Source organism: Gobio gobio, assembly GCF_949357685.1.
Source record: "Gobio gobio genome assembly, chromosome: 21".
Classification (NCBI taxonomy): Eukaryota; Metazoa; Chordata; class Actinopteri; order Cypriniformes; family Gobionidae; genus Gobio; species Gobio gobio.
The window spans coordinates 40,036,880-40,052,994 of record NC_137117.1 but is presented as its reverse complement, the minus strand read 5'-3'; the positions used below and the strand labels follow the sequence as shown (position 1 = coordinate 40,052,994).

Sequence of the window (16,115 nt, the reverse complement as noted above, 5' to 3'; positions counted from 1 at the left end):
AATGAGCAAAAGCAGCAGCTGGACCGTCAGAGAGAAAGTAGGAAAGAAGAGGAACATTTAAGGGTCCGTTCCGCACGTCCAGTCAGAACATCGTCCACTCTTTAGGGAGTATCGCCTAGTGCAGCTGGTGCAGTTTTTACTACGAATGGACAAAAAAACAAACAAAAAGGTTATATTAAAAAATCGAATATATATTCTCTGCATTTCAATGCAAAAATTGAAATGAAATGATGCTTCAATGGTGTGTTTTTTTCCCTCCATTGCATGATGGGCCAAATCAAAGGTCATCACAGGCCAACTTTGGTCATCTCAGAGACTACCGGTCAAAAGTGTGGAATAATTACGATTTTTAAATGTTCTTGAAAAGTCTCTTCTGCTCACAAAGGCTGCATTTATTTGCTCAAAAATGCAGTAAAAATTGTGAAATATTTTTACAAATTAAAATAGCAGTTTTCTATGTGAATATATTGTGAAATGTAATTTATTCCTGTGATCAAAGTTGAATTTTCAGCATCAGTCTTCAGTGATCGTCTTGTTGGTATCTTGCTTTCCAAAATGTACGGTAGTGTGTGACCTTAAGTTTGTACAGTCACTGACGTTAAGGTCAATCGGTTTCCATAGCAATGACGACTGCGTCAGTGGGCGGAGCCACCGAAGAAACAGGCCACGCCTCTTTCCCACCCCCATCGTCTGGCAGCTGTCTAGCTCTGGCCGAACAGTCAGGACTATCGTGAAGAGTGTCGTCCGTCTCAATTGCCGACTCAGCCGGTAAGTGTCCTCCTTCTTCCTCCTCGTCATCCTCCTCTTCTTCACGCTCCACCCGGCAACGGCAGACCTCAATGCCGGAGTCGCCAGTCAGCCGCCGCTGCTGGAAGTGCGTTTGATCCACGTCCAGGTCGCTCACGGCGGAGTCGCGGCGCTCGGGTTCAACGCCGGGAGAAAAGAGAGCTGGCCTGGGCGGAGACTGAGGGGGCGGAGCTACAGGCTCCTCCCTCTGCTGCTCGGGACGAACACCAAGTGGGTCAGAGATCGAGAAGAGGTGCAGGGATGAAGATGACGCGCTCGAAACGCTGGCGGGATGACAAAGGCTGGTGATATTCTTCGACGTCGGGCTGTTGGTATTGTTCGCATCACAGATATTGTTAGTACTAATGGTTGGGGATGCGTCCACTATTTCGGTAACATTATCTGTGCTGCTGGTGTTGAGGTTCTTCGCCGGTTTGTTGTTCCCATTGCAATCCAAGGGGGCGGAGCACGGAAGCTCCACCTCCACGACCTCGAGCGTCGGCGATTGGCCACTTTCACTGAGTGGAGCGTTGTGCATAACTGCGGAGTGGGCGTGGCCAGGCTCGTTGAGGGAGGGCGTGGAGGCGTGGCTCGTATCGGTCTCATCCGTGAGTTGGGCGGACGAGGGGGAGGAGCTACAGGGCGACGACGGACAGCAGGAGTCACACGAGCAGCTGGTGTAGTTGTCAGAGCTCTGGGATGAAAGCATGTGACTCGGGCCGGGGTGGGCGGAGCCTCGTGGGTAGGCAACGGAGCTGTAGGGAGGGGGCGGGGTGCTGGGCTGTGCTGCTACTTCCTCATAGGACGGCAGTTTGAGTGAGGCGAGGAAACCTGCCAATGAGAAGATTAGTTTAAATGTAACTGCATGTTTTCATTTAGACTTTGTGTTTCTCCAACTATTCAGAACAATTCTGCTACAGGATTGCACAAAAATACATAGAGTGACGAATTGACGAATTTGACGAATTTACGAATTTGACAAATTGACGAATTTGACGAATTGACGAATTTGATGAATTTGACGAATTGAAGAATTGATAAATTTGACAAATTGACAAATTTGACGAATTTGACTAATTGCTTTTGTTCCGATCAGTTGACTTTTGAACAACTGGCCCTTGGGGGTAATTTCTCAGCCAAATTTGATGTACGATTATTTCGCGATTATTTAGATTAAAAATTGTAATCGCTTGACAGCCCTACTAATTAGATAATGCCTCATTTGTATATTTAAACTTAAACTTATTTAAACTTGTAATACAAAACAATTGTCTTAATTTATTGTGACTAATCAAATAGTCACTAATCAAGCTTTAGTATTTACACTATATTTACACTATAGAAGGTCTACTGATAATATTTACACAATATTTACACTATAGTAGGCCTATACTGATAATATTTACACAATATTTACACTATAGTAGGCCTATACTGATAATATTTACACTATATTTACACTATAGTAGGCCTATACTGATAATATTTACACTATATTTACACTATAGTAGGCCTACTGATAATATTTACACAATATTTGCACTATAGTAGGCCTATACTGATAATATTTACACAATATTTGCACTATAGTAGGCCTATACTGATAATATTTACACTATTGTAGGTCTACTGATAATATTTACACAATATTTACACTATAGTAGGCCAAGTGATAATATTTACACAATATTTACACAATAGTAGGTCTACTGATAATATTTACACAATATTCACACTATAGTAGGCCTACTGATAATATTTACAATAATGTCTCTCACATTGTCCCACAGCAACATTACAATAGTGTACATTAATGTACAATTTTTTATAATAATAATTTATTCTATTTAGTGTCCAATTCATTCATTTAACATATTTAATATAAGGGGCATCCAAGTTATTTGATATATTTGAGCATTTGAAAAAAAAGTAACAGTAGTTACTTTCCCTGGTAATTAGTTACTTTTATAATGATGTAACTCAGTTACTAACTCAGTTACTATTTGTAAGAAGTAACTAGTAACTATAACAAATCACTTTTTTAAAGTAACGTGCCCAACACTGGTTAAAATTCAAAACTTATAAATGAAGATAAAAGTGAGTAGAGTGCAAATTTAAGCCTGAGATTTTCAAATACAGAGCAAATCATTCACAAAAAAATCGTATAATTTGCATCCAAGAGTGAATCTTTTTTTATAATATTCTTTGCGAGCGCGAGTTATGAGCGATTCTTACTGAGGTCAAACATTGAGGAAGGGTAACTGCACGCCCCATGATAGGCCATGAGGTTGATCTCCCTCTGTCTCTGCTGCTGCTGGACGCGCTGCTTGGCCTGACGGTGACGATACGCACAGCAACAGCTGAACAGGATGAGCACGCTCCACAGCAGCCAAAACCCTGAAACACAAGCAAGGACACATGAGGAATAAAGACCTCACTAGCTGGGCTTCCATCCAATGCTGCGAATTTAACTAGTTCGCAAAGTTGGAATATTGCATAAAACATTTGCATCCCATGTGTTCAAGAGAACAAAATCTTCACTTCCTGAGAAATTGGCGTAAAATATCTGTAAAAAAAAAAAAAAGGAAGTTGTTGCAATTGGCCTCTTTTTTCCTCCATCATAAACGATGAAACGCTATAAACGCTGTCGTGTTCGCTTGTGTTGGGATGCTGGTGTTTGGGAACGCAAGACACTTCTGGAGGGAATTAACCCAAATCATTCTGATCACAGACTTTGACTCAGGCGTTTCAGAGCCACCAAACCAACATTTGAGACGCTGCGATGTGATTGGTCCCCTGGTTAGTCCAGTTATTCAATCACAGCCTGAATTTGGTGTTGCGCATTGAGGGATTTATTCTGTAAATGTGCTTCCATTGTAGTTTATGTGTATGTTGTCTTATCGGATGAATACATTATTCACCTCAATTGAGTGCATAAGATTTTTTAGAATTTATGCGCATCTTGTCGTTTCCATCCAGCATTTTTTAATGCAATATCCCAAAATTTGCTTAAAGATATATCGTCTCACAAAGCTGAAGATATTCTGTGACGTTTTTTTACATTACTGCTGAATCTATTGATGTTTTTGAAAACAGACTTATTTATTTTCATTGTCTTTGAATAGGTTTGTCATTTTAGTTGTGATGATTTTTAGTATGGTCTTTTATTTTGTTTTATGTAATTGTTTCTTTTTCTCTGTACGGCTCTACCTTTGAAAGTGCTTAACTGGACTCAGACTTTGTTTATAATCAGATGGTTTCTTTTAAAGCTGCTTGAAAGTGAGTAGGCGGTCCTGATAAAGTCACATCGTCATTTACACATGATTGTGGACTAATAAAGATGGCGGAATCTATTGTATTGTATGAGTAATCAGTCTGTATTTCTAACCAGTTTTTTTATTATTATTTATTTATATTTTATGTATTTATTTAGACACTACAGACAAAACCATTGTTCTTTCATGCACTAGCATCTTCTTTCAGAGTAAAACTGAAAGAGTAAAACAGAGGAAAACATCATAAATGCACATTTAGGAGTTTATTTTACTAGATTTTCGATTATGATGCATATCTTTAAAGAGATTGTTCTCCACTTCAGCTGCACTTACACACACCAAAACTTACAGTTTTATTCCTGACTATATTCTGAAGGTTTGTACTGAGGGGTTTGTTCATATATCATTCACACTGGTTTATATAGCATTTTATTACTAAAAACGTGTTTTTTTTCTGTCTATTGACAATATTTTCTGATTTAAGTCAAGACACTTACATCATGTACTGGTCAATTTTGAGATTGAGCTATTTTGCCGCCATAACATGTCATCTTTCAGATTAGTGTAAAGAAAACATCCAAAACACACATTTAAGTCTTTATTTTATAGCACTTTATGTATTAGCGTCTGTAGATTTTGATTATGATGCATATCTTTAAAGAGATTGTTCTCCACTTCAGCAGCACTTACACACACCAAAACATACAGTTTTATTCCTGACTATATTCTGAAAGTTTGTACTGAGGGGTTTGTTCATATAACATTCACACTGATTTATATTATAATTTATTCCTAAAAACTTTAGTTTTTTCTGTCTGTTGACAGTATTTTCTGATTTAAGGCAAGACACTTACATCATGTACTGGTAAATTTTGAGATTATGAGCTATTTTGCCTCCATAACATGTCATATTTCAGATAAGTGGAAAGAAAACATCTAAAACACACATTTAAGTCTTTATTTTATTGCACTTTATGTATTAGCGTTTGTAGATTTTGATTATGATGCATATCTTTAAAGAGATTGTTCTCCACTTCAGCAGCACTTACACACACCAAAACTTACAGTTTTATTCCTGACTATATTCTGAAGGTTTGTACTGAGGGGTTTGTTGATATATCATTCACACTGGTTTATATAACATTTTATTACCAAAAACGTGTTTTTTCTCGTCTGTTTCCCAGTATTTTATGTATTTATGGAGTAATAAAAAGAGATATCCAAAATCCCCCCACTAAAAACATTTAACTCTAATATGTCAACTAAATCAAACAAGAATTTTGTTCCTGGCTTCATCTAATGTTCAGATTTATAATCTGGAAATGTATGCAAACAAGTGCATACTTAATTCATTTGCTTATTTAAACATAACATTTCAGAAAACTTGTAAAACAAAACTTGATTTTACTGTAATTAATCAACTGATATATATTAGTTTTTTATTTTTACCCTATTCCCTAGTGTCTCACCAGGAACATTTCACCCAAAAATTAATCAACGTGCAAGATTCAAAGACAGAAAGTCAGACGGGTTTGGAACGACATGAGGGTGAGTAAATGACATCATTTGCATTTTTAATTTAGTGTACACGGAACATTCTCAAAGTTTTGAGCAAACGCTCATCCAGGAACATTAATTCAGAGATATCTGACCTTTAATAATGTTCTCAAAAAATCAAAAACATTATTTGTACATCATTTACGGATTTTTTTTCTGAAATGTCTTAATTGGATGTTCGCCAAATATTTTTAAATTTTACTACTTGTCTAATCAGTCTGTATTTCTAACCAGTTTTTTTATTATTATTTATTTATATTTTATGTATTTATTTAGACACTACAGACAAAACCATTGTTCTTTCATGCACTAGCATCTTCTTTCAGAGTAAAACTGAAAGAGTAAAACAGAGGAAAACATCATAAATGCACATTTAGGAGTTTATTTTACTAGATTTTCGATTATGATGCATATCTTTAAAGAGATTGTTCTCCACTTCAGCTGCACTTACACACACCAAAACTTACAGTTTTATTCCTGACTATATTCTGAAGGTTTGTACTGAGGGGTTTGTTCATATATCATTCACACTGGTTTATATAGCATTTTATTACTAAAAACGTGTTTTTTTTTCTGTCTATTGACAATATTTTCTGATTTAAGTCAAGACACTTACATCATGTACTGGTCAATTTTGAGATTGAGCTATTTTGCCGCCATAACATGTCATCTTTCAGATTAGTGTAAAGAAAACATCCAAAACACACATTTAAGTCTTTATTTTATAGCACTTTATGTATTAGCGTCTGTAGATTTTGATTATGATGCATATCTTTAAAGAGATTGTTCTCCACTTCAGCAGCACTTACACACACCAAAACATACAGTTTTATTCCTGACTATATTCTGAAAGTTTGTACTGAGGGGTTTGTTCATATAACATTCACACTGATTTATATTATAATTTATTCCTAAAAACTTTAGTTTTTTCTGTCTGTTGACAGTATTTTCTGATTTAAGGCAAGACACTTACATCATGTACTGGTAAATTTTGAGATTATGAGCTATTTTGCCTCCATAACATGTCATATTTCAGATAAGTGGAAAGAAAACATCTAAAACACACATTTAAGTCTTTATTTTATTGCACTTTATGTATTAGCGTTTGTAGATTTTGATTATGATGCATATCTTTAAAGAGATTGTTCTCCACTTCAGCAGCACTTACACACACCAAAACTTACAGTTTTATTCCTGACTATATTCTGAAGGTTTGTACTGAGGGGTTTGTTGATATATCATTCACACTGGTTTATATAACATTTTATTACCAAAAACGTGTTTTTTCTCGTCTGTTTCCCAGTATTTTATGTATTTATGGAGTAATAAAAAGAGATATCCAAAATCCCCCCACTAAAAACATTTAACTCTAATATGTCAACTAAATCAAACAAGAATTTTGTTCCTGGCTTCATCTAATGTTCAGATTTATAATCTGGAAATGTATGCAAACAAGTGCATACTTAATTCATTTGCTTATTTAAACATAACATTTCAGAAAACTTGTAAAACAAAACTTGATTTTACTGTAATTAATCAACTGATATATATTAGTTTTTTATTTTTACCCTATTCCCTAGTGTCTCACCAGGAACATTTCACCCAAAAATTAATCAACGTGCAAGATTCAAAGACAGAAAGTCAGACGGGTTTGGAACGACATGAGGGTGAGTAAATGACATCATTTGCATTTTTAATTTAGTGTACACGGAACATTCTCAAAGTTTTGAGCAAACGCTCATCCAGGAACATTAATTCAGAGATATCTGACCTTTAATAATGTTCTCAAAAAATCAAAAACATTATTTGTACATCATTTACGGATTTTTTTTCTGAAATGTCTTAATTGGATGTTCGCCAAATATTTTTAAATTTTACTACTTGTCTATTGTATTGTATGTAATGAGTTATAAGTTGTACAGTCTGTATTTCTAACCAGTATTTTAACAGTGTTTGTATATTTAGGGCAAGACACGCAAAACCTTTGTTCTTTCATGCACTAGTAATTTTGGCCTATTTTGCTTCAGCTTTTTTCTCCACTTCAGCAGCACTTACACACACCAAAACTTACAGTTTTATTCCTGACTATATTCTGAAGGTTTTTACTGATGGGCTTGTTCATATGTCATTTACACTGATTTATATAACATTTTATTCCTAAAATGGGTTTTTTCTCTTCTGTTTCACAGTATTTTCTTATTTATTTAGTGATAAAAAGAGATATCCAAAATCCCCTCACTAAAAACCTTTAACTCTAATATGTCAACAAAATCAAACAAGAATTTTGATCCTGGCTTCATCTAATGTTCAGATTCATATGCCTCATTTGCTTATTTAAACATAACATCTCAGAACACTTACAAGTTGTCTCATTGTACTGTAATTAATCAACTGGGTAAGTATGGTATATATATATATATATATATATATATGTGTGTGTGTGTGTGTGTGTGTGTGTGTGTGTGTGTGTGTGTGTGTGTGTGTGTGTGTGTGTGTGTGTGTGTGTGTGTGTGTGTGTGTGTGTGTGTGTGTGTGTGTGTGTGTGTGTGTGTGTGTGTGTGTGTGTGTGTGTGTGTGTGTGTGTGTGTGTGTGTCTTAGTTTGAATTTTCACCCTATTCTCCTAGTGTCTCACCAGGAACATTTCATCCAAAAATGAATAAGCGTGCAAGATTCAAAGAAAGAAATTCAGACGGGTTTGGAACGACATGAGGGTGAGTAAATGACATCATTTGCATTTTTAATCCATTTTACAGTTTTGAGCAAATGCTCTTCCAGGAACGTTCATTCAGAGATATCTGGCCTTTAATAATGTTCTCAAAACAGCACAAAAACATTATTTATACATTTATGGAACATTGTTTTCTGAAACTTTTTAGTTTAACATTTTTAAATGTTACTACTTGTTTCAGAACATTCAGAGAACATTCAAAAGTAACGTTCCCTTAATGTTTGTATTACCAAGTCATTATTATTTTTGAACATTTAAAAAAACTGGACGTTCAGAAAACATTCGGAAAATAACTTTATAACTTTAAGTCCCCCTGTAACTTTAATCCTCAAAACTTATCTTTGATCACCAAAACGAAATATTTAAAAATTCTTCATGCCTTAAAAAATAGCTTAAATGTAACTCTACACCCTTGCTTCATTTAGTATACGTGAAAACAAGAATATGCAAATGATCCCCGCCTCCACTCACTCACACCAGCTCAGAGATCCACTCGCTCAACTTTACTGCAGTAAACGCTGCACGATGGCAAGTGGAAATACTGGTTTAATTCAGCCATATATGTTTGAAGCAGAAACTGATTCAGAACAAAAAGAGGAAGAGCGAGTTATACAGGCTCGTATACAAGTCCATGTATCAGAATGGTAATGCGTTTTATGTTTTGCTCTCTACAACGGACACATAACGGTAATTAATAAGATAGGCTTCGGCTTTGTTATCAAACAGCTAATAATGTGTTGCTAATGTTACACAAACCTTGTTCGCCATCTCAGAGTCAGACAGCTGGCTTCTAAAAATCAGCATCCTTAGAAACGCTTTGAACAACTTTCATCATAATTTACATAATTCACCGGCAATATTTCTAAATGTACCTAATTTTTCATATAAACAGAAAAATATCCCAGGATAACCTGCTTCTCTTGAGATTCCACTGATTCACGGCAGTTAATGATATGCTAAAGCCCCGCCCCCTCGTGACGTGATTGGTTACATGTTTGTGATGTCAGAAACACCAGCCATTTCAAACCATGTTTTTTTTCACTTCAGTTTTAAGGAGAAAATACTCAGCAATGGTGTTGACTTCTGAATTTGCACATGGTTTGTCTTAAAACCACTTCAACTCTGCGCCCCCCCGCGAACCCACCGGTGGGTCCAATATTGCATCACAATCATTTAAAAAAATCTATAAGTTGTGCAGCACAAAACTAGACATATATTGTATTATTTGAAATCTTGGCCCCACTTTATATTAGGTGGCCTTAACTACTATGTACTTACATCAAAAAATAAGTACAATGTACTTACTGTGTTCAAATTGTATTGCAAAACACCTTTGCTGATATTGAGGTGGGATACGGGTAGAGTTAGGGACAGGTGTGGTGGTATGGGTAAGTTTAAGGGTAGGGTTAGGTGTAAGGGAAGTGTCAACTGTGTAATTACAAATGTAACTACAGAAATTAATTACAGATGTAATTACATGCAGGTATTTTTTAAAATGTAAGTACAATATAAAAACATGTATGTACACAATAAGTGCATTGTGTCAAATGATTAATTAAAACGTTAGTACATAGTAGTTAAGGCCACCTAATATAAAGTGGGTCCGAAATCTTAGAACCTCAGATTTCTTGATAACACAATCACTTTTGCATTTATGTTACAGTGAGGAAAATAGTAAGGTTTCGACCCCCCGCAATGACCCCCCCTTGAGAAAATAATATGAATAATGTTAAAATTTCATATTTATATCACACAAACTCACCAAAAATAGACAAATCATATATCAAATGAAAGCTCTCACTCTCAAGAATATCACTGTGTTATTTCACCGATCACCGATCGCTTTAACAGTAACATTATTATCAAAAGAATCACAAAGACCGAAATGACTCCTTTGAACAAGCAAACACATGAGTCATATTCCTGCTCGGATCAATCCCTCCGTGGGGAGCTACTAGTCTCAAACGCTCTATCAGCTCGTTCCTTAGGTTGTTTTCTTCAAAATGAGACTATTTTCACATGTCTGTGAGCAAGCATGGCCAAACCACACTGTAATATGATGTCCAACATGATGTCACCGATGTCCAGATCAAAACATGCGATGCAAACCAATACTCTTATTATTCTTAGTTTTGATGTTAGCCGCGGTTGTTGGTGACGTCATCACGTATTGCAAAATAGGGCTGTAACGGTACACGTATTCGTACCGAACCGTTTCAGTACAGGGCTTTCGGTTCGGTGCACACCTGTACCGGTTCCCGAATACGATCTTTAACAGCTAACAGTCGGCTTGTTTTAAGCGTGGAACACACTTCAATCCAAGTTGCCCACGAACATATGAAGTATTCAGTCCATTTTATCAGGAAATTCAAACGATAAATGCCGTTTTGACGCTCTTTAATGTGGCGTGACTGATCACTGATCACAGTTCAAGCAGCCGCGCACGATCATCTGTGAAGGCAATCGATCATCTCTTCCTAAAGAATAAACATGAATGAACATCTGAAGGTATGCTGAGGAAACATTATAACTTACTGTCACGTATCATATGTGGTGTAATCGCTCAATCAGTGTTTCAACCGCGGAAAGACGTCAATATAACTGCTTGAAAACTAAACAATGTCATGTAACATCACATTTAGGCAGTCATTCAGTGTCCACAGAATTGTATTCACTAGAAATCAACTCTTTCACTAAATATATGCACAATATAAGTCTATATATTCATCATATTCTACTTAACCTGTTAGTGATGTCTTGATTATTTAATGTATGTTTAAATAAACCTGTCATGAAAATGACAGACACTGTGTATAAATGATTATATTTCAACAACGAATTGGAGAAAAAAACTATTTTGATTAGATTTAGAAGTTCTTGCAAAAACTGCCTTATGTGAAGTTTACATGTTTGCACACAATGTGTTATTTGAGTGTTGATTATTACACCCTAAAAATAAATAGCAACTGAATCTAGGCTAATAGTTTGGGCTCTGTTGTTAACCTTTAATATTAATGTGCAAGTAAGGGCTCCCTATATAGTTTACAGCAATATCTTCAATAAACTTTAAGTTATAATTGAATTAATTTAAGGACAGACACTTTTTTTTCAGTAAACCACTGTTGAATAAAAATAAATAAAATGCAATTTTGTAAAACTGCTGTACCGAACCGTGACTTCAAAACCGAGGTATGTACCGAACCGTCAGCTTTGTGTACCGTTACATCACTAATTAAAATATATCAAAATATGACTTTTTATGTGTTTATGTAACGGAGGCTGTGCGAGTAAACCTCACTCCTCTGATCTCAAGAGACGCTCTAGTGACTGACACTAGGGGTCGCAGCCTTTAGCCTCCTTGTTAGAGCCTACAACTCTCATGCGGGTGGACCCGGGTTCGAGTCCCGCTTGGAGCGGGCGGTTCAAACAGGAGGGGTTGCATTGGTGCCGTGACCCGGATGGGAGTGAGCTTTAGGGGGGTGAGTGTAACAGAGGACAGCTAGTAGTCACTGTGCGAGTAAACCTCACTCCTCTGATCTCAAGAGACGCTCTAGTGACTGACACTAGGGGTCGCAGCCTTTAGCCTCCTTGTTAGAGCGTCCAACTCTCATGCGGGTGGACCTGGGTTCGAGTCCCACTTGGAGCGGGAGATTCGAACAAGAGGGGTTACATTTATCATAAAGTTGTGAATAAATACAATAGAATATATGCAATATTCCACCACTGTGTTAAAATGTAGAGTGTTTTCTGTAAAATGAGTCAATTTTTATCAATGTATGTGGGTAGGGCGCTCTTTTAAATTCAGATATGCCGACTTCTCTAAAAAATTCTAAATATGCTGCAGAGTTGAAGTGGTTAAAGCATATTAAAAACACCACATAGACACATAAACAACATTTAAAAACTTGATTTTCACCACAGGTTATTTGTGTTGGGTAGTAATTGTGTGTGCGTAGCAAACAGATGGACTCACACCACAGCTCATAGTAGTAGGTGCAGCAGCCCGTCTCCTGGCAGCAGTGGCCGGTCTGGCACAGGTAGCCGCTGGCGCTGTTGGTGCCAGGACAGTAGCGCGGGCTGCCCAGGAGAGGCAGCGTCCCTGAACTGTGGTACTCCATACCCTGCAGCAGGGCGTGGCGCCACCGAAACACTCGCTCCTCCTTTTCCTCCAGAACTGCTGCTATGGAGCCCTCAGAGTCTTGCAAGAACACGGCGAAAGAGAGAACGACACTTTAAACAAGTGCACGGAAAGCACAATGAAATCATCAGTGCATGTTATTTTTATTCATCGAAAACATCGAAATCCATCATAAGTCCCACACTGTATGGTCTCACTTAATATAGTTTCATTTCACAGAAACTTTAACAGAAATACATTAGGGGAGAGCGGGGCACAGCCTAACGCTTTTTGACTTTCGCAGTTTGTGTAAATCCACTTGGGGTTCAGAGTATTTATTTTTTCCCGCATTAATTGCACACATGTCTAGTACAATTATGTGGTTTTGTTTAATTAATACAGTGTATACTTTTTTCTTGATTTACCCCGAAAGAATGGAAGTGAAATGTGACAACATGCCCCATAGGTGGGGTACAACATAACATGTGGTGGGACACAATGTAACATGACCAAATAACAGCTTAAAATGTTACCTGATATAATCAAAAAAATATACAAACAAACTAAAATATTTTGTCAACAAAATACAATTATTAACTTTTTAAAATAAAATAATGGCATTTTTTAATCATTAAAAACATAAGCATTTTTGAGTTTGACTACAAACACATCGCTAAATACAACTATACAGCATAGTTCAAAACATAATAATTAACCATTTCTGAACATTAACTCTCAGTCATTATTCACCCTTTTCTCATGGTTTCTCAAAAGAATTCATAAAAGTTTAGAATATAATGGCATATTTCTAATAGGGGCTCATTGTAGCGCAGTGTTAACACACACCCCATATGCACAACTAGGATTTAAATCGCGGCTCGTTAGATCCGAATTAAAGAACCATCTCAACTGTTAAATAACAGATATAAGATTAAAATAATATCGTATTTGTCTTATTTTAAATAAACACAAAAAACAGAGATGAAAACTAAACTTAAGTTAGAAATTTACTTTTGCTCTGGTTAAATACATGTTCAGTAATATCTTCCAGAGATTTTTTAATTTTATGTTTCTTATTTTGTTTAAAGATCATATTTGTTCATTTAGTGCTGCCCTTCAGAAGATAATAACTACATTTCTCCCAGAAGACAAAATAAGTACAATTTACCCTTTGTGAAAAAGTTTACACCCCCCAGATCTTAATGCATCAATACTTTTTTTCTGTTTTCTAAAATTGTCTGCATTGCTTGCTTCAAGAAATATTGTGGAAAACTGATGTTGTTTAAAATAATATGCAGAGGAAAACCATCGCCTCTGTCGCCTTTGGCTTTGGCTTGCTCATTTGGGGACACTAAATATTCAACTATTACTGATCAGCTAATTTCAATTATCATAAAGTCATAATTAAGAGATAAAATGTTAAAATATGATTTTAAATGTCCTCATTATTAGAAAAAAAGTTAAAATATGATTTAAAAAGTCCGCATTATTGGATAAAAAGTCAAAAATATGACATGTTAAGTCCTTATTATGAGATCAAATGTTGAAATATGATTTTAAAAGTCCTCATTATTGGATAAAAAGTCACAAATATGACATGATAAGTCATAATTATAAGATAAAATGTTGAAAATATGATTTTAAAAGTCCCCATTGTTAGATAAAAAGTCAAAAATATGACATGTTAAGTCATAATTATAAGATACAATGTTGAAAATATGATTTTAAAAGTCCTCATTATTAGATAAAAAGTCAAAAATATGAAATGCTAAGTCATAATTATAAGATCAAATGTTGAAAATATGATTTAAAAGTCCTCATTATTGGATAAAAAGTCAAAAATATGACATGCTAAGTCATAATTATAAGATCAAATGTTGAAAATATGATTTTAAAAGTCCTTATTATTAGATAAAAAGTCAAAAATATGACATGCTAAGTCATAATTATAAAATCAAATGTTGAAAATATGATTTTAAAAGTCTGCATTATTAGATAAAAAGTCAAAAATATGACATGCTAAGTCATAATTATAAGATAAAATGTTGAAAATATGATTTTAAAAGTCCTCATTATTGGATAAAAAGTCAAAAATATGACATGTTAAATCATTGTGAGAGGAACAGTTGAAATTAGGACTTTAAAAATTCTGAGATAAATGTATTTAAAGTCAAAATTACGAGTAAAAATCTAAATTATGATTAAAAGTCCTAATTATGAGATAAAAAGCTGAAAAAGTCTAAATTATGACCAAAACACACACTAAGACATTTAAGAGATGAAATCATGCTTGATATTTTTTTAAACAATAATAATATTTACATTGTTGTTTTCATATTTTTTTTATATGCGTTTTTACATTTTGAAATCAGTTTTTACAACAGAAATTAATCAATCAAAAACTTACTTTAGCTTTTCATCTAAAACAAAATGCCTTATTAGTATTCCAAAGTATTTAGATTAAGTTGCAAAACTTGTGTATAACTAAATACATTACACAAGACTTTTTAAAGCATGTATTTTGTAACCTGTAACCTCCCCAACCCTGAGTTTAGTACAGTCACATATGAACAAAAGTTTTTTTTTCCCCATCCTTTGTCCGATAATGTTCTCACAATAACATCAAAATCTGCAGAATGATTGACTGTAAGGCTAAAAAAGATCATGTGAAACTAAATAATCGCCAGTTGCTTTTGTACATTATGAGAGGACTTGTATTATGGACATAAACAAATCTATAGCACACACACACACACACACACACACACACACACACACACGTGTATTTACCTGGTGAAGGACACAGGTGTCCATATATGCTGTCAGGATCATCTACAAATGAGAAGAAAAACCTTTTTTTTTACTCTGATCTTATAAGCGCCAGTTTCAACGCGCGTGCAAGAGAGATGCATGCGTGTGTGTCGTATTATCTGTGTAATGCATGTTCTTCACAAAGCTGCATAAGGCCGAATGCACATGTTATTCTCCACGTGCATGTGTGCAATCACACTGTAAACATTAAAGCAACAAATGTTTCTGTGTGCAAACGGAGAGGATCACACAGGCCCGAGCAGATGCAGAAGCGTAACGGAATACACGCGAGCGTTGAGCTTTAGTGGGGCTTTATGCACCTGTGCATTAATAAACACACGATGATATGAATGCACCAACCGTACTGAAGGCGATGGTGATCAGTGATGCTCGATGTCCGCGAGCGCGCGTGTTATTGTGGCAAACGGCCTGGAACGACGGTCGCTTTGCGCTCTGATTCGCTCATTTCTTCGGATTCTGCACCGACTGTCTCTCTCCGTCCGCCATTTCCACCCGGAGCTTCAGCCGTCACATCACCGACGACACACGAGCGCACCGGGATATCTAACGACAGAACGCACCGCGCGCAAAAACACGCGCTACTTACGCGTATGTTACACTCAAACGTAAAATCTGATTTTTACAACAGACGGCGCGAGGCTGCAGACATATAATGTCAGGAACGTTCATCGGATCTGATGCTGATTGGCTCGAGGCTGCGGGATGCAGACCAATCAGAGCAGACGTAGGTTTCTCCTAGCAACAGCTGGTGAGATGGGAAGACAGCATCCACAGAGGAATCCGCTTATGTGGACATATCAGCTGTGGAGATGTGATGGA

General features: G+C 36.0%; 1 protein-coding gene across 1 annotated transcript; it reads right to left on the bottom strand.

The window, feature by feature from the left end:
- Positions 1–604: 604 nt before the first annotated feature.
- LOC307117281 (uncharacterized protein) lies at positions 605–15,782 on the bottom strand (the record flags this gene model as incomplete). Its single annotated transcript, XM_079802069.1, has 4 exons — positions 605–1,617; positions 3,022–3,183; positions 12,321–12,577; positions 15,763–15,782. The coding sequence occupies 4 exons, from the start codon at positions 15,780–15,782 to the stop codon at positions 605–607; spliced, it is 1,452 nt and encodes a 483-aa protein (XP_079658195.1).
- Between the last annotated feature and the right edge of the window lie 333 nt (positions 15,783–16,115).